This window comes from Danio rerio, chromosome 8 (assembly GCF_052040795.2).
Source record: "Danio rerio strain M-AB ecotype USA chromosome 8, GRCz13ab, whole genome shotgun sequence".
Lineage (NCBI taxonomy): Eukaryota > Metazoa > Chordata > Actinopteri > Cypriniformes > Danionidae > Danio > Danio rerio.
In genome coordinates, this window is record NC_141028.1 from 57,375,001 (window position 1) to 57,396,692 (window position 21,692).

The following is a 21,692-nucleotide window of genomic DNA, read 5'->3' on the forward strand; positions in this document are numbered from 1 at the left end:
ATAACTCATTTTTAGTAACTGATTTATTTTATCTTTGCCATGATGACAATTATAAATATTTGACTAGATATTTTTTCAAGACACTTCTATACAGCTTAAAGTGACATTTAAAGGCTTAACCGGGTTAGTTAGGTTAGGTAATTAGGCATGTTATTGTGTAATGATAGTTTGTTCTGTGGACAATCAGAAAAAAATATTGCTTAAAGGGGCTAAAAATATTGACCTTAAAAGGGTTTAAAAATTTAAAAACTGGTTTTATTCTAGCCAAAATAAATCAAATAAGACTTTCTCCAGAAAAAAAAAATATTAGAGGAAATACTGTGAAAAATTCCTAAATCTGTTAGACATCATTTGGGAAATATTTGAAAAGAAGCAAAATTCACTGGAGAGCAAATAATTCTGTCTTCAACTGTATAATAGGTCTCGAACACATAGATTTAACCCTTACCTGACTGTTTTTGTGTGATGCAGACCACGTTTCTGATCGACAACAAGAAGGTGTTTGGGACTCATCTGATGCAGGATATGATTAAAGATGCGCTGCGCTGTTTTGTCAGTCCACCTGTTCTTTCCTCAAAGTGAGTGTTTAGTTACATTGTACTTTTGACTTTTTAACCCTTGTGAACTGTTCAAATTGACTACCCTTTCATTTCGTTCCGGGCTGTTTTTGCCCCATTGACTTCCATTATAACACCATTTTTAAAACTCCATATAAAAGCCCAAAACTATGCTTTTTTTGCACTACAACTGATGATCAACAGTAAAAACGACAAAATAAATATAATCACTGGTACTTAATAATTATAATATTTTGTTTTAATTTAATTATAATTTTTTTGCATAAGTAAAATGTGGAGGATATTTTTATATCTGCAAACATTCTGTAATTTTACAAAAAATTTTACAACCTCTTTGCACCAATAATAAATAATGCATTATTATATGATGTCATGCCTTTGCAATCCAAAAATGTCTTTATAATGAAAGTCAATAGGGCAAAAACAGCCCTGAACCTAACGAAAGGGTAGTCAATTTGCCAGGAGTGTTTTGTTGTTGTTGTTGTTGTTTTTTTGTTTTGTTTTTTAAAGGATTTTCTTAAAATATGTGTCAAAATAAGATTTGCCACCTAAAATCATTACCTTTGCTGAAACACAAAAAGTTGTGGCCAAATTAAGCTTCAAAATCACTCCAGAGCGCATGAAAACAAGGGCTAAACACACAATTTTTTGAACCTGTAATGACAAAGGATTCAAACCATTGGCAGGAAAATCTATTTCTAGTTTATTTAACTTTTGGACTAAATTTCAGGGTGTCTGCAGGGTTTTAAATTAAAAATTAAATAAAAATACTTAAAAAGTGTACAATTCGCTCAAATATTGTGTTGTAGGTCTTAAATAATTTTAAACTATTCTTAATTTTCCTTCGTCCATGTAAAGCTAGCCGATCAGTACAACCAACAATTAAATTTTAATTTCATTAATTTTTTTAAACAAAAGTTATGCTGAGAATAATATTATATGTATAAACTAGAGTTTACTTGTTTTAACAAATGATTTAAAACATGAAGCTAAGAAATTACCATGTTTGAATTTTAATGTTATCCGCTGATCATTAGAAAAGAATACTTATCGTTTAGTCCTGTATAAGTCTAAAGGCTCCTACACACCGGGACCTTTTTCATTTGCGTTTATCGTCAGCGTTTTACGAGATGTTTTTCAGTGTTCAAACTCAATCGCTTTTCACTGGCGTCAAGCAGAAGAGTATGCTTAATCACTCTTTTGTCATTAGATGGCGCTGCACAACTATAAGCTTCTGACACCCGGTTATAACACAGAAGAAGTGGAGGAGCGGAAGTTCACACGCTTGTTGTTAACTTTACTGGTGATTTGAACAAGCAAGCTCTAGCGATGAAAAAATTATTGTTGTTTACCAGTGCAATAAGCAGCTCCACGTTCATATCGCCTCTGGGCATCTTCTTCAGTGTGCACTCGCATTGACAGTTTTGCGCTTGAGTGCCTCCAAGTGCTGTTTACGGTAACTTAAGCAGCTCCGTGCACGTGAACAAAAGTGCCGATCTGATTGGTGGAGAAGGTTTTGACGCTGCACGTCAAAACAACAAAACGAGCATGAGGCGTTTTTTTTTTTAAATGACGATATTTGCGCCTGCTGTTTTGCGCGTTGGTGTGCACAATCACATTGACGCCCTTTATTTAGTTACGAGGCGTTAAACGTCGACAGAAAACGTGAGAAAAAAACGTCTCGTGTGCACGGGCCTTAAGATGTCATTCATAATGGTCTTAAAAAGGTCTTAATTTGACTAGGAGAAACCTGCAGAAATCCTGCTTATGGAAAAACTCTTTATTTGAATGGGTGTTTATTAGACTGTCATAACACATTTATAATCATGATATGACACATCTTGAATATGAATGAGACTTTTTGTATGCTTTGGATATCTGTCATTCAGTGTCATTTGCCCACTTATGTCACTTTAAATGCAAAGATGATATTATGACAACTTGACAATAGGTGCGTTCGACATGAAGCTCAGCTGCAGCCGGTGATCAACGAGATTAACCGAGCGCAGGCGGGGGCGGAGTTGAAAACGGAGCCGTCAAGACGGACAGCTGGACACTTCGGGACTCAAAGTTGCTGCAGTCATGATGACCGATAACATGGCGTCATCATAGTTTTTTTGTTGTTTTTATTTATAACAACAAAACATTTACAAATAAAACAGAATACAGTTTCTACAAACTGTAGTTCCTTTTTAAACAATAAGAGAGAATTATGAATAAAATATATAACAAATGCATGAGAAAAATAAGAGGAAATGAGAGGTTAATATAAACATAAAAACGAACAGGTCTATTAAATACAAAGTAATAAGCATAAATTCTAGGAGTTAAACATCAACCTTTAGGCTAATACTTCTTGTTTGAATATGCTAAAAATGGGTTTACATATATGTACATTTATAGATATAAAAATTTCCAATGTAAAAAGCAAAACAAGGTGTTTTGATTAGGTCTTAATAAATGACATTATTTTGGATAATGAATGAATTTTCAAAAAAGCATTTTAATCCAAAAAGATTGTGTTGAAAAGAACAAAAGGTAAAATAAGTGAGCTATGTAGAAGTTTCCCAGAAAGAGCAGGTAGCCTTTAAACTGCTAGACAGGAAATAAAATATATAGGCCTATTTATATTATAATAATAAAACCATTTTATAATTATTTAATAAAATAGTTCTTTACTTTAATTTGTTAAGAGAGCTTTAGGGTGGCAGGATCAATGATGATGATTTTCTTATTTCAAGTCTTTAAGACTTATTTAGGTTATTCACTAAAATATACAATAAAATATATCATTTAAATCTTTCATGGAGATGAATGCAGTAAATAGTCTGTATAAAAAAGTTAAAAATAAACCTGTGCAAACAAGCTAACCTTTATAACCAGATTATTTAACAAAAGATGATTACTGCAGTAAAATATTTGTAGTCTTTTAATAAGCAAGATGTGTACAGGATAGAGAGGGTGTGAAAAGTGAATTGTTTGTTTTGAAACTTTTGAATCGGAATTTGTCCAATTATAAACCCGAAATACACGTGTTTGTTGTCATGTGGTGAACTCGGCCAATCGTGTAATATCGGTGTCGTCATCAAAGCTCCTGCAGTCGCTCTTCAGAAGCTGCATGGTCTGAGTTTGCCGTCTGATCTCGGAGCGCTGTCGCGGTACTTTGATGCCACATGTGACAGTCACGTGGCGTCGGCGCAGCATCAATCCGGACAAGATTTCTAACCAGAATGCACAGCTTTAAGACAGATTTCGATCGATCTGCGCAGCGCTGCATGAAGTCGAACGCACCTATTATCAAGACGACATGACTTGTCATAAGTCTGTCATAAACATGACTGTCATGAGGCCATTATAATTGTGACTTGAAATTTTTTAAGCACATTTTTTCAGTGGAACAAACTGAATTTGTCATACATTGTCATTAAAATTGTCATTACTCTTTAAAATAATTTTAGAACAGCATCGTTCATTTATATTTAATGTCATTTATTATGTAATAAAAAATTGTGCAGTAATGGGAAGTTCACACCATTTTGAATCTGGTGATAAACTATAATCAATTAAAGATCATATCACGTTCCTAACTTGTTTTAACTCTTGTTTTTTTTTTTCTTCTTCACAGATGCAGTTTGAATAATAACCACCAGGCTAAAGATTATATCGACTCCTTTGTCACACACTGCACGCGGGTTTGTGATTCATTTTATTCAAATAGATATAACTGTGTTTTTTGATTTAACATGGTCAAATAAGAGAATTACTATCTGCCACAGCCGTTCTGCAGCCTCATCCAGATTCACGGACACAACCGAGCCCGACAGAGAGACAAACTGGGTCACATTCTGGAGGAGTTCGCCACACTTCAGGATGAGGTGTGTAGATTAGATTTTCCTTTGTTTACATGTAAACTGCAATCAAACATCGACCACATTTACATTTATATTAGGCAACATTAAGCCAATATTAGAATTGTCTTTTTTTTTTTTTTTACCTGTCCTCTTGTTGTTTTCCAACCAAAGATTATAGAGTACTTAAAAGTGTAGTTTGCTGAGTTTTAAAGGTGCTGTATGTAAGTTTTTGAGTACTCGATAGCATAAAAACAGCATATTTGTGCAGATATTTAAGAAAGATGCTAAAGCCTGATTTATACTTCTGCGTCAGGTGACCGGCGTAACTCACGGCGCATGCAACGCGCGTGGCTGTGCATTTATACTTCTGCGCGCTGTCTCTGTCGGTCTGCATTAACACTTCCGAAACGCTAGTGGGCAGTGAGGTGTTGATGTTCCTCTGTGCCGAGTTTCTTTGCTGCTTTTTTGCTTTTCCTGAACACTTCCTGGATGTACAAGTGTCTCAAACTGGCTCATTTTGAGGCAGAAACCGGCGGACCTGCAACAACTTTAACTATGAGGTAAACACAAAACAAAACTTTCCATCCGGAGCTCCTTCACGGGACTCCACACTTGTAAACAATCGCTCGCGCCATTCGCGCGGCTCTCTGTCCCGCCCAGACTCGTCAGCGCTACCAATCCGACCAATCACAGAGCTTATGCTACGCGTCGTTGCGACGTGTAGTTACATTTTTTGAGAGGTGCACGTCAACGACGGCCAGGGCGAAGGGCTTTGCGTCAGCGCCGTAGCATACGCCGGCGTTTGACGAAGAAGTATAAATCAGCCTTAAGTGAATCTACTTGTTTACCCAAAAAACAATGCTTCCGTCTGTTTTTTTTTTTTTTTACTTTAAAAATGTGCATTCCGTGCCAGAATGTCTGTATTTGTTTTGGTCTCTATAACCAGCCCACTGCCAGTTTTCTCAATTACATTTCAGAATCTTTGGTTTCCTTGGTGGAAAGCGCACTGTATTTCAATTTATTTTTAATGTGTATCAAAAGTACATGCTGATATTTGTTGGTTTACACTGAGACGCCGTTCTAACATTCATTTTCAAACTAAGTTATAGGCCTATGTTTATTTTAGTTTCAATATCTCAGGTAAACTACATGCTGCTGCTTTCATTAAGGCGATACATGTCATGTAAAATGGCATTCAAACTCACATTTGTAGCATTAACACTGAATAAAGCACATAATCAGGACCTGAGGTCATCATTGTCATAGTAGTTTTATGTTGTTAAGAAAATGGCTGAGAAACCATTTCTAAAATAAAAATTCTGTTTAACTCCTTTAAACATGGAAAAGATTCCTTTCATTGCATGTTGTTGCATGAAGTTACGGTGTAGGCTTAATAGTCAGGCACGCTCACTTCTGTTGGTCTCATCAATCTGGCAACCTGCATTTGCGTGGAGTCATTCAGAGGAGAGGCCATGTGAAAAAGTGTTTTGATTTTGAACTGCAATACTTAGTTTAACCACTGGGTGTCAGTCTTACACATCTCACCTTTAAATGCTGAATGATTTAACGGGCACTCTAGTTAAGGAAGTTCGCCTTCTAGTAAATGAGCCAAGCATCAATTTCTATAGACTGATGATACCTTAGGGGAGGGGCTCAGATCCAGGCGTGTGTCTGCGTCCGAAACCGCCTACTACTCAGTAGGTACTGCATTTGAATTTAAACGTACTACTCGGCCGTTAGAAAAGTACGTTCTATACAGTATGAATGTGAAAAGTATGAATGGAATTCGGACGTACTACATCCGCCATTTAGTCATGGTCACGCGACCTTCCTGCATCATTTGCGTCGCTTCACTCCCATTCATGAATTCGCTCGCGGGGCATCATGGGATAGCGCAGCGTGCATGGGATGCGCACTCCAGAATCTCGCCGGAAGTAGTAAGTCATCCGGGTACTTCTCGCATACTGATTTTCAAATTCTATGAATTCGGACACACTACTCGGCTCGCATACTGATTTTAGCGTACTATATAGTATGGAAGTATGCGGTTTCGGACGCAGCCTGTGTCTTTACGACAGTTTCTGGAGTTTCATGGTTGTGAACCCTCTTGGAGTCCTGACACTCTTTATTCATTAATTTTTCTGGATTAGAGTCTTATTTATCAGGTGTCGCCACAGCGGAATGACCCGTCAACTATTCCAGCATCTATTTTGCGCAGCGGATGCCCTTCCAGCAGCAAACCAGTACTGGGAAACACACAAACACTCATTCACACACACATACACACACACACACTCATACACTACAGCCAGTTTAGTTTGATTCAATTAACTTATGGCGCATGCGTTTGGACTCTACGCCACGCAGAAATGCCTACTGACCCAGCCGGGACTTGAACCAGCGACCTTTTCGCTGTGAGGCGACAGTGCTAACTATTGAACCACCGTGCCGCCCTCAAACATTCTTACCATGTGCGTCTTTAATTCTTAGGACTATTTCCCTACATTTATTGCATGTGAAGTCCTCACTGTTGACAGAGAGACACACTAATCATGTGTCAGGCAGTGCGCTTGTGGGATGAACAGGAGAAGATATTACTCACCATGACCATTACTCATTTACTTTATATTGTATATATCTGTATATATCAGGCAGTGAGGATCGTTGATGTAATGACTTAATGGAAATTGTAGGTCATGATCGAGTGTGTTTTTGTTGTTGTTCAGGCAGAGAAGGTGGACGCTGCTCTTCACGGTCTGCTGATGAAGCTGGAGCCACAGCGGCAGCATTTAGCCTGTCTGGGCACCTGGATCCTCTACCACAACCTGCGCATCATGATCCAGTACCTGCTCAGCGGCTTTGAGCTGGAGCTCTACAGCATGCACGAATACTATTACATCTACTGGTACGACCACTAAACAGCTACAACAGTTTAAATATTACAGGCTGACCCAGAAGCGTGGGTACAGAACAAAACACACTGTATGCACAAACGTGAGCACCATTTTGTTAAAAAACATTTACATAAAAATATTTAAATGCTAAATCATATTTGAAACAGATGAGTTTAATCACTCTTGAGTCCATTCAGCAGATCTCCAGGTCTGGCGGGAGCACTTTTAGCTTAACTTAGCATAGATCGTTGAATCGGATTAGACCATTTGCATTTTGTTAAAAAATGACCAGTGAGTTTTGATTTAATTTAATTTTTTATTTAGAGCTTGACTCTTTTGTGGTTGCACTGTGTACTAAGACCGACAGAAAATGAAAAGCCTCTATTTTTCTAGGCCAATTTTAGATTTTGGCATAATTAATGACTGTCATCTAAATATTTATCAGTCATATTTTAATTGTTTGTCTTAAAATTTAGAACATAAAATATATATATATATATATATATATATATATATATATGTATATATATATATATATATATATATATATATATATGTGTGTGTGTGTGTGTGTGTGTGTGTATGTATATGTATGTGTGTGTTTGTGTGTGTTTGTTGCGTGTGTGTGTGTATGTGTATATATATACATGTGTGTGTGTGTGTGTATATATATATATATATATATATATGAGGGGGTTGCGGTTTTCGATAGGTTGTAGGTTTCTAGGCGACACTTTGCTGTTACTTTGATACAAGTTTTATTTATGGAGCAAATTCGGATTACACCATTTGCATTTTGTTAATAAATGACCAGTGAGTTTTGATACAATTTTTAATCTTTATTTAAAGCTTTTGTAGTTGCACTGTGTACCAAGACCAACAGAAAATGAAAAGCCACTATTTTTCTGAGCCAGTTTTAGATTTTGGCCTCCTTGATGACTGTCATCTAAATATTTATCAGTCATAATGTAATTGTTTATTTCAAAATTTATAACATAATTTAGCTGAGATAAAGAATTATGCTGAACAGTTGTTTTTATCGGTACTGTCCATTGTTTGAAGTCCATTGGCTGTTAATTAGTATTTTAAGTGTTTAAATTGTCATCTACTGACAATAGTTTATAAATATATATGGGGGGTTATAGGGTTGCGGTTTTTAATAGGTTGTAGGTTTCTTGGCGACAGCAAATTATTGCTGTCACTCTGATACAAGTTTTATTTATGGAGCAAATTAAAAAGCACTGCAGTGTTTGGGTGTTCTGTGTTTGTCTGAGATGATTAGTCTACCTCGGTGTGTATATTCAATACAAAGTATGAAGCTGATCGATCAGTTATTGTCACGTGTCTCGCGTCACACCACTTATGCGCGCAAGCCGTGCACCTCCATCGGAAACAACAAACTTGTGCAAATTCAAAAAAGACATGATATGCTAACGGCACCTAAAAGGCTGCAGTCATTTGCGATCTCCATCAGTTGATCTTCTTGGACAGACATGGTGGATTCACCTGAATTGTTGACAAATGGGTTGTGGATTCATTCCTTGGCAGTTCGTGGGTCCTTCACTGGGCCTGTTCCTCTTAGCAAAGAAACTTTCCAGAGGCATCTGTTTCGTACTCGTTTTATTGCTTGTGGGTTAAATTTGGGCGCTCAAGTGTAAACAAGAGAAAACAGTCATTTTTCAAAATAAAAGATTTTTCAAAATAAAAGACTCAGATAATAAATTAAACAGAAATAATTAATGATTTCCTTGCGGCCAGGTACCAATTGATCCATGAACCGTTACTGGTCCACGGCCCGGTGGTTGAGGAGCACTGCTATAATGTATTAATATGGCCTAAATTAGGTGTTAGCACAATAAAACGGATATTAAACATATGAAGACGTTATCCATTCATAACAGAGGTATATAGTCTTAAAGTTCAGCAGCAAAACAGGCTGTTCAACTCGTCTAATGATGTTTGAAAAAAGTTTACATGTCTTTGTCTCCATGTATGCATCTTCAGGTATTTGTCAGAGTTCTTGTATGCGTGGCTGATGTCGACGTTGAGTCGAGCCGACAGCTCTCAGATGGCGGAGGAGAGAATCCTGGAGGAGCAGCTCAAAGTGCGCAGCAGCAAGAAGAGCAAGAAGAAGAAGAAAGGTTTCTATATTCATCTCTTCTGCTTTGTATGATTGTCATGTTGCAGTCGTAAGCCTTCATGTTTTCTGCTGTCTCCTCAGCTCGTCCTCTGAGTAAAGAGATCACCATGAGCCAGGCTTACCAGAACATGTGTGCTGGCATGTACAAGGTAAAACAGACTGGAGTAAACGTTATCAACATGCTGCATACCCATGTGTTAAAAGTTTCCACAGAACAGCTTTTGCAAAGAAACTGGGATTAAAAGATCTCAAGAGTTAGTTTTACAAGTTAAAAACCTTTTTTTAAGCAGAGCATGTTTGTAATAAAGACACAAAAATTGCTATTTAATTTGCGTAGTTCAGTAAACGTGTGTATACTGAAACGTTCTAACAGCATTTGTGTGGGACTCATCGTTTCAGAAAGGCTTGAATAAACTCTACCACATTGATTCATTCATTTATTTTTGGCTTATTCCGTTTATTAATCTGGGGTTTCAACAGCAGAATAAACCACCAACTTATCCAGCATATGTTTTACGCAGAGGATGCCCTTCCAGCTGCAACCCAACACTGGGAAATACCCATACACTCTTGCATTCATACATACAATACGGCCAATTTAGCTTATTCAGTTTACCTATAGCGCATGTCTTTGGACTGTGGGGGAAACCGGAGCACCCAGAGGAAACCCATGCAAACACTTGGAAAACATGCAAACTCCAAACAGAAATGCCAACTGACCCAACGGGGGCTCGAACCAGTGACCTTCTTGCTTTGAGGCGATTGTGCTACCCACTGCGCCACCGTGTCCAACTCCACCACAAATACATGGAACTTACTTGGTATTTTTGAGTGATGTGCTGGATTTCTGCTTCATCCGTGTCCATCTCTGTCACTGACTGATGTTTGTATGACGTCATGCAGTTAAAGCAGACAAGCACTTGGGAAAGATGGCCGGGGAGAACCAGCTCATTTTGGTTTCGTCAGTGCTAGTTGATTGGCGTCAGCTTGGTGTGCCCCGACCCTAATGTATTTATAAACAAATAGTTTCAGACAAAAAGATGTCTTTGATTCTGGTACTGACTCTTCTCTCTCTCTCCGTCAGACGATGATCGCGCTGGATATGGATCGAAAGGTGCGCAAACCTCAGTTTGAGCTGGACAGTGAGCAGGTGCGCTACGAGCATCGCTTCGCCCCTTTCAACAGTGTGGTCACACCACCGCCAGTGCACTACATCCAGTTTAAGGTACATGACTTTTATTTAATATACGAAGGGGATGTGTACTGATACAATTCTCTTACATTTTTGTTGTGATTTTATCAAGTATTCCCAAAGCATTGAATATTACATAAACAATCAATACAATATTTATACATGCATAAAAAACAATAAAAAATTTGATAAATCCATACAGAAAAAAAGACTAATATGATTATTAAAAAAGATGTATGTATGTGTGTGTATATATATATATATATATATATATATATATATATATATATATATATATATATATATATATAATTGTATATGAATGTGTGTGTGTGTATATATATATATATATATATATATATATATATATATATATATATATATATATATATATATATATATATATATATATTATTATTAATTATGAATAGATAATTAAGTATATGATTAATTAATTGTAATGTATTAATTATTATTCATATTATTTCTCTCCGTCTCTGTGTGTGAATGTAGGAAATGTCCGATTTGAAGAAGTACAATCCTCCTCCTCGCTCAGCGGATCTCTATATGGCTGCCAGTAAACATTTCCAGCAGGCCAAACTCATACTGGAAAATGTCACCAGCCCTGATGCAGAGGTACACTTCAGACAGTTCTTATATTGCTTTGGGAATCGGTCTAGTCTTATTAACAGAATTATGTACAGTAGAGATGATCATGATTACTCTAAATTTATAAGCTAATCATTTTGTCTTTAACTGTGTGTGCTCTGATTTTTTTTATCTTTGAGAAACAATCACTAAACAATACAAGTGTCTTGCAAATTAACAATAAATTATTATTTACTGTCATAATGACAGACTAAATATTTTTTTAAGAGTTATAAGAACTTTTAAGAATTTGTTCAAAACATGATTTCGACCCAAGAATTCATTTCACAATTTATTTCATTTTGACAACATTTCATTTTTAAGTATTCATGGCACTTCATTTTTTCAACATTATTTTATGTTACAGCCTTATTCCAATATGGATTAAATTCATTTATTTCCTCCACATTCTACACACAATACCTCATAATAACAATGTGAAAAAAAAGTTTTTGAAATTGTGGCAAATTTATTAAATATATAAAACCTGAAGGATTACATGTGCATCAGTATTTACAGCCTTTGCTCAATACTTTGCTGATGCAGCTTTGGCAGCGATTACAGCCTCGAGTCTTTCTGAATATGAAGCCACAAGCTTAGCACACCTGTCTTTGGGAATTTTTGCCCATTCCTCCTTGCAGTACCTCTCAAGCTCTATCAGGTTGGATGGGAAGTGACGGTGTACTGCCATTTTCAGATCTCTCCAGAGATGTTCAATAGGATTTAGGTCTGGGCTCTGGCTGGGCCACTCAAGGACATTCACAGAGTTGTTGTGAAGCCACTCCATTAATATTCTGGCGGTGTGCTTTGGATCATTGTTCTGCTGGAAGATGAACCGTTGTCCCAGTGTGAGGTCAAGAGCAAGAAGCAGGTTTTCATTCAGGATGTCTCTGTACATTGCTGCATTCATCTCTCCCTCTATCCTGACTAGTCTTCCAGTTCCTGCTGCAAAAAACATCCCCACAGCATGATGCTGCCACCATCATGCTTCACTGTAGGGATGGTATTAGCCTGGTGATGAGCGCCTGGTTTTCTCCAAATGTAACGCCTGGTATTCACTCCAAAGAGTTCAGTTTTAGTCTCATCACACCAGAAAATTTAGTTTGTTATGGTCTGAGAGTCCTTCAGATGCCTTTTGGCAAATTCCAGGCGGGGAGTGGCTTCAGTCTGCCCACTCTACTATACAGGCCTGATTGGTGGATTGCTGCACAGATGCTAGTCCTTCTGTAAGGTTCTCCTCTCTCCACAGAAGAACATTGGAGCTCAGACAGAGTGACCATCGGGTTATTGATTACCTCCCTGACTAAGGCCCTTCTCCCCAATCACTCAGCTTAACATAACATTTTTTTAGAAAAAGTGAAGCGCTATGAATACTTTTCAGATGCACTGTAAATATATTTAAAACTCATTTATTTCATGTTAGAATGAACATCTTTCTCAAGCAATTACTGCACTAAAAATGATTTTGTTGCTGAATCTTGTTTTAGGTTAATCGTATCCTTAAAGTGGCCAAACCCAATATTGTTGTAATGAAGCTGCTGGCTGGAGGACACAAGAAGGAGACCAAGGTACAAAAAATGTATTATGGTTATGTCCCTTGTTACAAGATGTAAAATAACTCTCTGATGTCTCTAGAGTGTGTATGTGAAGTTTCAGCTCAAAACACCACACAAATAATATTTTATAACTCTTTGAAACTGACCCTTATAGACTTTATATTCAAACGAGATTGTGCTCTTTTCAAATGAAGGTGGAGCATAGCATAGTGTCAGCATAGTGGCAGATTCAAAAACAAGAATAACGGCTGATTCACACAGTGCTTGACAGAGGGCGTGTCTGAAGTTGGGGCTGACGCAATCGTCATGTCAGCGTCAGCCAATGACATTTGTCCGCAATCGGCTACTGTCTAAGGTGGTGTATTTGCATACAGCAATCTCATTGGCTGACGCTTCAGTTGGCGCTTGAAAAGTTGAGAAAGTCCCAACTTTTGTAGCGAGCAACGCCACTGAAGCGGCGTCGATGGACCCACAATTCAGTTCGGCAACGCTTGACCTCACCCATTCAAAGTGAATGGGAAGCGTTGACGCTGACACCCCGTGTGAATAGACCGTAACATCATATGCTAACGAGGGAGAGATGGTCACTAGTGGGTGGGGCTTTCCCCCTCTGATGACACATACAAAGGGAGAAAGTCAATCAAAGTGTTTCTGCAGACTGTTTATATCAAGTGTGATTATAAAAAATTTAATTAATACATTTTTACTATTAAAAGCTGGTTTTACTCGCACACTGTTGCCACACGACTGGGTTGAAACCACTTATAAAAGTGATTTTTGCATAATAGGTCCCCTTTAAATCAGTAAGCGTTTTCCCTTTGTCATTTTAAACCTATTAATTAATTGTTTTACACTGTATTATTTTAGCATTATTTATGGTAGCATTTATAAAGGTGTTAATATACAGTACATGTCTGAAATCCACTTTTATTTTTATTACAAACTAAAGATGGCAATAAAAGGCCCAATCCCAGTTCTATTTTTGTACCCCTACCCGTTCTCCTTGGCCCTTGAAACAGAGTGGGAAGGGAAAGGGCTTCAAAATTTAACCCTAAGAAATGGGACATTACTACAACAACTGCACACGTCATCAAGATCTCTTGCTTCATATGAAATCGACGATGGCGACTACTGTAGTTATTCCAGTTGTGTTGTTGTTTTTTGGGGTTTTTTTTCAGGAAATCACTGAAGGTAGCGATATCATGTTATCAACATATATATAATGTGGATATAAGATTGTACTGTACTGTGCATTTACACAGTGGCCATATTCATCTATATAAACGCACAAAAACAACATTAACATCATAGCAGACACTGTAAAAAGCTCATTGTCAGCCACTAGACTTTTCTGACAGGAGATTCGAGTGACAGAATGTTATGGGAATGCTGTACAGGAGTTATTATCAGGGATTATAGATAGCCAAATTAAACGGTTTTTATTTTAGCGTTTTTTTTAAAGCATGACGGTAAAACACGGACGCGGTTATGAATATATTAAAAGGTGTTTGTTTGTCGTAAAAACTTGTAATAATGACAAAAAAATATATACTAATTTGTGCGTCTCCTGATATCCGTGTGCTGCCATGCTGCTGTTGTAAGAAATTTTCTTACCCTTCGGTTTCGAGTGAATTCTCAGTTTGAAATCTCAGTTTCAAGGGCTATCTAGCCCTTCCCCTTAACCTTACGCCTTCAAGCTAAAGAGAATCGATACACCCCTACCCCTTCACGTGAATGTGCAAAACAAGGGATAGGGCTAATGGGTAGAATTGGGATTGGGCCTAAATTATGTCTTGTATTAAGAGCACATAAATGGTATTCACAGAGTTGAAATTCAGTGCATTCATAGCTATTTTCTCTCCGTAGGCCCTTCCTGAATTTGACTTCTCTGCTCACAAATACTTCCCCATAGTCAAAATCCTATGAGATCCTCCACGTTTCCAGGCCTGGACTCATCTTCTGTAAAAAAGCTGAATAACTTCATATCCATCGCTGTAATGGTACAGTTATGGATGCCCTCACTGTGGTTTGGTTTGAACAGTTCGTGTTTTTGTTTGGTTGATTCAAATCTATTAAATTGGGAGGAAAAAAAAAACTCTTTCTCACGTGTTTTGTTTCCAGTGGCTTTCAAATGAAACCAAAACGTCATTCTACAGGTTTTACAGTTGAATTATTAGCCCTCCTGTATATTCATGGTTTTCCTTCGGCTTAGGCTCTATTTCAGAGGTCGCCACAGCGGAATGAACCGACAACTATTCTAGCATATGTTTTTACGCAGCCGATGCCCTTCCAGCTGCAACCCAGTATTGGGAAACACACATACACGCTCATTCACATACACACTCGTACACTACGGACAGTTTAGTTCAGTGTTTCTCAACTGGTGGGTCGTGACCCAAAAGTGGGTCGCGGGAACATTTTCAGTGGGTCGCGGAGTGTGTCGTCAAAAAAACAACAACATTTTATTTTATTACTTATTATGTGAGCTTATATCAGAATTTTATTTTGAAATCCGTGTGCGACAACTAAACTTTTCCTTACCCTAACCACTGTTTACAGTATTTGACGTTTTTACTCTGTAATATTACTATAATTTGATGCATTTTGTTAAATGACAGCAATAAAGTATTGTTTTTTTGTAAGCCTTGGTGATTTTCCTATGATTTATCTGTCACTACTTGATATAATGAATTATAATTCCTAAAATTATATTATAGTTTCTGAAATTTTGGGTCGCGGCCTGATGACTATGTATGAATGTGGGTCCCATGACCAAACTAGTTGAGAACCCCTGGTTTAGTTTATTAAATTCACCTACAGCGCATGTTTTGGGGCTGTGGGGGAAACCGGAGCACACAGAGGAAGCTTACACGAACACGGGGAGAACATGCAAACTCCATACAGAAATGCCTACTGGCCCAGCCGGGACTCGAACCAGCAACCTTCTTGCTCTGAGGCGACAGTGCTAACCATTGAGCCACTGTTTTTTTGGACACATAAGAACTGCATTTTGTCTTGTATCCGAAACGGTAGTTCTCTATCAGCCTGACAGGTTTATAGAGAAGGCTTTAAAATGGCAGGAGGGCGATGATCATAAATAAACCAGGATTTCCTCTGTAATCTTAGCTGCGTATGTTTCAGATCTCAGACTTCTTCAGAACTTTAGCTCTACTTTGCTTTGACTTCGTCTCACAGAAAGCACAAATGTTCTCACACCAAAGCAAAAGCAGTGGGAAACGACTGCGTTCACAACATTGTTTTGAGAAATTTGAGGAGAAAACCTTGATTCTGAGAGAACCTTGAATGTGAGACGTTCTCTCACACATCTCCGACTTTTAAAGACAGATAACTCCTCGAATCCAAACGCTTGTAAGATGAAACAGCAGTATTGCAGGAGTCAGAATGTCGAAGGAAAAGGAGATACAGTACAAATGAAATCAATCAATGATGGACCATATCAATTATTCAGTACGTCAAAGTACAAACAAATGGGATGAAAACAAAGATTTGTGGTTGTTTTTAAAGTTACACGCACAAACACACACACTCGTTGGTTGCTTTATTAGTTTTATAAGCATGTCTTAGTCTGGTGTTTATAAAGTAAGTCATTACAAATGGATTAAACTACATTAGAGAGAGAGAGAGAGAGAGATCATAATAATAAAACATGTCCATAATTCATGCCCATAATTTGGTCAAATGGGTGTTGTTCATCTTTGAGAACTCTTTAGGAATTAGTAATAATTAGTATTTCAAAATGAGTTTCTCGCAACGTTACATAGCCCAGAGATTTTATTTAATTTTTATTCATTTATTTTTTTCTCTACTATTAAAAAAGCTACTATTTATTAAGTAGACTTCAGCAACAGTTTGCTTTATAATTTGTTTAGCATCGTTAAACGGGGATAACAAAGAAATTAAAAATTAAGTAAATAGAGAATAAAAATGTACAAATTAACAAATGTGCAGGCGTACACTCACCGGCCACTTTATTAGGTACACCTTACTAGTACCGGGTTGGACCACTTTTGTTTTCAGAACTGCCTTAATCCTCTGTGACAGATTCAACAGGATACTGGAAATGTTTTTCAGATATTTGGGTTTATATTGACATGATAGCATCTCAAAGTTGCTGCATCTCCTGTTCCACCACATCCCAAAGGTGCTTTATTGGATTGACATCTGGTGACTGTGGAGGCCATTTGAGTACAGTGTACTCATTGTCATGTTCAAGAAACCAGTCTGAGATGATTCGCGCTTTATGACATGGTGCATTATTCTGCTGGAAGTAGCCATCAGAATCAGAAGATGGTTGCACTGTGGTTATAAAGGGATGGACATGGTCAGCAGCAATACTCAGGTAGGCTGTGGCGTTGACACGATGCTCAATTGGTACTAATAGGCCCAAGGTGTGCCAAGAAAATAGCCTCAGTTTCCTGTGCTTAGCTGACAGTATTGGCACCCGGTGTGGTCTTTTGCTGCTGTGGCCCATCCGCCTCAAGGTTGGATGTGTTGTGGGTTCAGAGGTGCTGTTCTGCAGACCTCGGTTGTAATGAGTGGTTATTTGAGTTATTGTTGCCTTTCTATCTGCTGGAACCTAAATGCCTAAATGCACTGAGTTGCTACCATGTGATTTGCTGATCAGGAATTTTGGTTAACGAGCAGTTGGACAGGTGTACCTAATAAAGTGGCCAGTGAGTGTTTTACTATATTATATGTACAGCTATATCATGAATTATGTTGTTAAATATATAAGCGTATATGTAGCCTATATAAAGATACATGTTAGAAACACAATAGTAACTCAAACTCAGATATCAACTTGCTTTGACTGAGGTCTGCTGAAGAGCGTCTCTGAACACACAACATGTTTAACCTTGAAGCAGATGAGCTACAGAAGAAGAACAAGGAGAAGAGCCTACTGGTGACACTCATATAAACTGAGGCTACAATTCACACGAGCTCACCAAAAACTGGACGACATGACCCATGAAATGCTGCCTGGTCTGATGTTTCTCAATCTTTGCTGTGACATTTATGGTTGGGTCAGAATTTAGCATAGAAGTAAATGTTAGGTTAAAGCTAGCCTCTTTTGTTGAACCTTTTTACATTTAAAAGGATGACCATTCACCCAAAACTGAATATTGTGTCATCATTTACTCGCCTTCAATCCTCACAAACCTGTTTGAGTTTCTTTCTTCTGTTAAACACAAAAGAAGACATTGGAAACCGGTAACCATTGTCTTCAATAGTTTTGGGTTTCCCTGTGGAAGTGAATGGTTACCAGTTTCAAGCTGTCTTCTTTTTGGTTCAGCTGAAAAATAAGAAACCCATAAAGGTTTGGAAGCACTCGAGGGTGAGAAAATATTGAGTCATTTTTTTGTTCATTTTTGGGTGAACAATCCCTTTTAATAATAAGTTTCAGAAACTGGTTAAATTGTTCATTGATCATTATTTTTTTTAACACCGAGCGAAACACATTTCTATACTTGTCAGTTGTACTTTATTTTAAATTTGCTTTTGTTGTGTATGCACTTAATAAGTATGAGGATTAAGCAGGATGATATACAATGTTCTGCTCAATGTTTAGTACACTTTGAGGAGACAAACACATGGTGTCCAGTGTATACAAGTATACGAAAATGTATTAAAATCTCTGCTGAAAAATCCAGCTTAAACCAGCCTAGGCTGGTTGGCTGGTTTTAGCTGGTTGACCAGGCTGGTTTTAGAGGGGTTTTGGCCATTTCCAGCCTGGTCTTAGCTGGTCAGGCTGGAAAATGACCAGCTAAATCCAGCTAAAACCAGCTTGACCAGCCTGGTTTAAGCTGGACATAACTGGTTTTGGCTGGGCTCCCAGCCTGGCTAAGCTGGTCAAGCTGGTTTTAGCAGGTCATCTCCCAGCCTGACCAGCTAAGACCAGGCTGGAAATGGCTGGAAACCAGCCTGGAAATGGCCAAAACCCCTCTAAAACCAGCCTGGTCAACCAGCTAAATCCAGCCAACCAGCCTAGGCTGGTTTAAGCTGTTTTTTTCAGCAGGGAAATGTTACGTTTTAAAGAAAAAAATACAAATTGCCAGATTCTGATATTTATGTGGCCAGAAAGTAAGTCAAAATGTTAATATTGAAGGGATAGTTCACCCAAAAATAAAAATTCACTCACTATTTACTCACCCTCAAGAGATTTCAAACCTTAATGGATTATTTCTGTTGAACACTAATGAAGATATTTACAGGAAAGCTGAAAACCTGTAACCATTGACTTCCATAGGTAAAAACAAATGGTTACCGGGCTCCAGCATTCTTCTAAATATCTTCCTTTGTGCTCAACAAGAAACTCATAATTGTTTGAAACAAGTAGTAGATTTGGCAGGATGATGTAAAAATACAGTGTTTTGCACAATATTTTGATACACTCTGAGGAGACCACCACATGGTGACCAGCGTAAACTAGTAAAGTGTTTTATTTTTATATAAAATGTGTTGAAAATGTAAAAATTTTCAGTACAAAAATTGCCAGATGTTTATATTTACAGCATGTTGTCAGAAAGTGAGTTGATATATATAGTAGCTATTAAAAGGATAGTTCACCCAAAAAAATCAAATTCACTCACTATTTACTCACCATCAAGTGAATTCAAACCTTTATGAGATATTATTGCTGTTGAACACTTAAGAAGAAATTTTGAAGAAAGCTGAAAACCTGTAATCATTGACTTCCATAGTAGGAAAACCTGTAACCATTGACATCCATGGTACTGTAGGTAAAACAATTGGTCTTCGGCATTGTTCTATATATCTTTCTTTGTGCTTAGCAGAAGAAGCCCATAAATGTTTGAAACAAGTAAAGTTTAAGTATGTAGATTTAGCAGGATGATGCAGAAATACAGTGTTTTGCTCATTATTTTAATACACTCTGAGGAGACCACCACATGGTGACCTGTGTAAACAAGTAAAGAATTTTATTTTATATGAAAATATGTTTAAAATGTTACGTTTATCAGTAAAATAATTGCCAGATGTTGATATCTATGTGGCCAGAAAGTAAGTTGATATATGTATAGAGGCTATTAAAGGGACAGTTCACCCAAAAAATAAAAAATTCACTCACTATTTACTGTTCACTCACCATCAAGTGATTCCAAACCTTTATGAGTTTCTTTATTTTGTTGAGCACAAAAGAAGATATTTAGAAGAAAGCTGAAAACCTGTAACCCTTCCCTGCTGAAAAATCCAGCCTAAACCAGCCTAGGCTGGTTGGCTGGTTTTAGCTGGTCGTCTAGGCTGGCTTTAGAGGGGTTTTGACCACTTCCAGGCTGGTTTCCAGCCATTTCCAGCCTGGTCTTAGCTGGTCAGGCTGGGAGATGACCAGCTAAAACCGGCTTGATCAGCCTAACCAAGCTGGGAGTCCAGCCAAAACCAGCTATATCCAGCTTAAACCAGGCTGGTCAAGCTGGTTTTAGCTGGATTTGGCTGGTCATTTTCCAGTCTGACCAGCTAAGACCAGGCTGGAAATGGCTGGAAACCAGCCTGGAAATGGCCAAAACCCCTTTAAAACCAGGCTAGTCAACCAGCTAAAACCAGCCTACCAGCCTAGGCTGGTTTAAGCTGGATTTGTCAGCAGGGTTGACTTTCATAGTAGGAAAAACAAACCGTTACAGATCTCCTGCATTCTTCTAAACATCTTATTTTGTGCTCAACAGAAGAAAGAAACTCATGAATGATTGAAAAAAGTAAAGTGTGAGCAAATAGTGACAGAATTTCTGTTTTGGGTGAACCATACCTGTAAAAAAAACCCTTACAACTCTGTAGTTTTTCTTTATGGGGAGATGTTCGAGAGATATAATGCTTACTTACAAATAATCGTAGGCTTTATGCATACATTTTCCACACATATTGAGCTTTTTTAAATATGAAACGTCAACATGATAAAAAAGTGTTTCATTGAAAGTGTGTTAAAAGCCGTCAACTAACTGTAAAGACAACACAGTTGACATCACTGGACGCGACGCCGCGGACTCGCATCCTGCTGCCACGTCTAAACTGACTCCGTTGGCAGGTAACCAAAAGACTGACAGTCGAACCAGCCAATCAGCGAGAACTAGATCAGGGCGCAGACCGCCTTCTTGACCAATACCACGCGCAGTGGGCGGGTTTATAGTGACAGCGATTCAGAACGAGGAACTAAAGAGCTCTTGGCAGCAGTACCGGAGACATGTGTGGTGAGTACAGCAATGAAAACTACATTTTAATTTTACATTAACACCGATAATATACGTGACGTTCATTTAAAATACGCACGGTATAGAATAATGCTAGAAAAGTGAAACAAAAGAGCCATCGGAGGGAAAATCCACTAGCATTTAGCATCGGACAGTGGCTGGGTTTTGAAAACCAACAGTCATCAATCTATTCTTGATATAATTTCTGCGCATGTATTCACATATAGATACGAATTTATTATGCTTAAGCATTTTCTAGATAGACATGTCCTTAATATAGAGTTCTATAGCTTGAAGATGTTGTACAGTGATATTTATTGTTACTTTTAATCAGTTTAAGTCATCAGGATAATACATCAGTGCTTGGATCACATTCATAATCTCTTACTGTTTGCTAACCGATATTATTTCTTTATTAATTTAGCGTCATCAAATGATACCCAGACTACCATTTCCAGTAGAACAAGTCACAAATCTAAATTTAAGTTACTGTAAATGTGACCACACCTCTAGTTTAGTTTGTTTAGTGATGAACCTCACTGTTTGTCGAAACCAAAGAGTAACATTAAGGGTGAAGTTGCATGGCAACACTTTACATAATGTTCAATTAGTCA

General features: G+C 37.7%; 2 protein-coding genes and 1 long non-coding RNA gene across 7 annotated transcripts in view; 2 read left to right on the forward strand and 1 right to left on the reverse strand.

Moving 5' to 3' along the window:
* Positions 1 to 14,954, forward strand: part of naa35 (N-alpha-acetyltransferase 35, NatC auxiliary subunit) — a 32,251-nt gene extending 17,297 nt beyond the window's left edge. Inside the window, 10 exon segments of the mRNA NM_199550.1 lie at positions 472 to 578; positions 4,204 to 4,270; positions 4,355 to 4,453; positions 7,156 to 7,334; positions 9,328 to 9,464; positions 9,545 to 9,612; positions 10,548 to 10,688; positions 11,169 to 11,291; positions 12,791 to 12,871; positions 14,726 to 14,954. Of these exon segments, the coding sequence (NP_955844.1) occupies positions 472 to 578; positions 4,204 to 4,270; positions 4,355 to 4,453; positions 7,156 to 7,334; positions 9,328 to 9,464; positions 9,545 to 9,612; positions 10,548 to 10,688; positions 11,169 to 11,291; positions 12,791 to 12,871; positions 14,726 to 14,785 (1,062 nt within the window). The 3' untranslated portion in view covers positions 14,786 to 14,954.
* Positions 1 to 21,692, reverse strand: part of LOC147842882 (uncharacterized) — a 797,275-nt gene that overhangs the window by 351,764 nt on the left and 423,819 nt on the right. The window lies entirely within an intron of this gene.
* gfpt1 (glutamine--fructose-6-phosphate transaminase 1) overlaps positions 21,030 to 21,692 on the forward strand; it is a 121,068-nt gene continuing 120,405 nt past the window's right edge. For 4 of the 5 annotated variants that reach the window (XM_087263718.1, XM_087263721.1, XM_087263720.1 and 1 more), the window contains exon 1: positions 21,030 to 21,078. In XM_087263718.1, coding sequence (XP_087119844.1) covers positions 21,072 to 21,078 — 7 coding nt within the window. In that variant the 5' untranslated portion in view covers positions 21,030 to 21,071. 5 annotated transcript variants of the gene reach the window in all.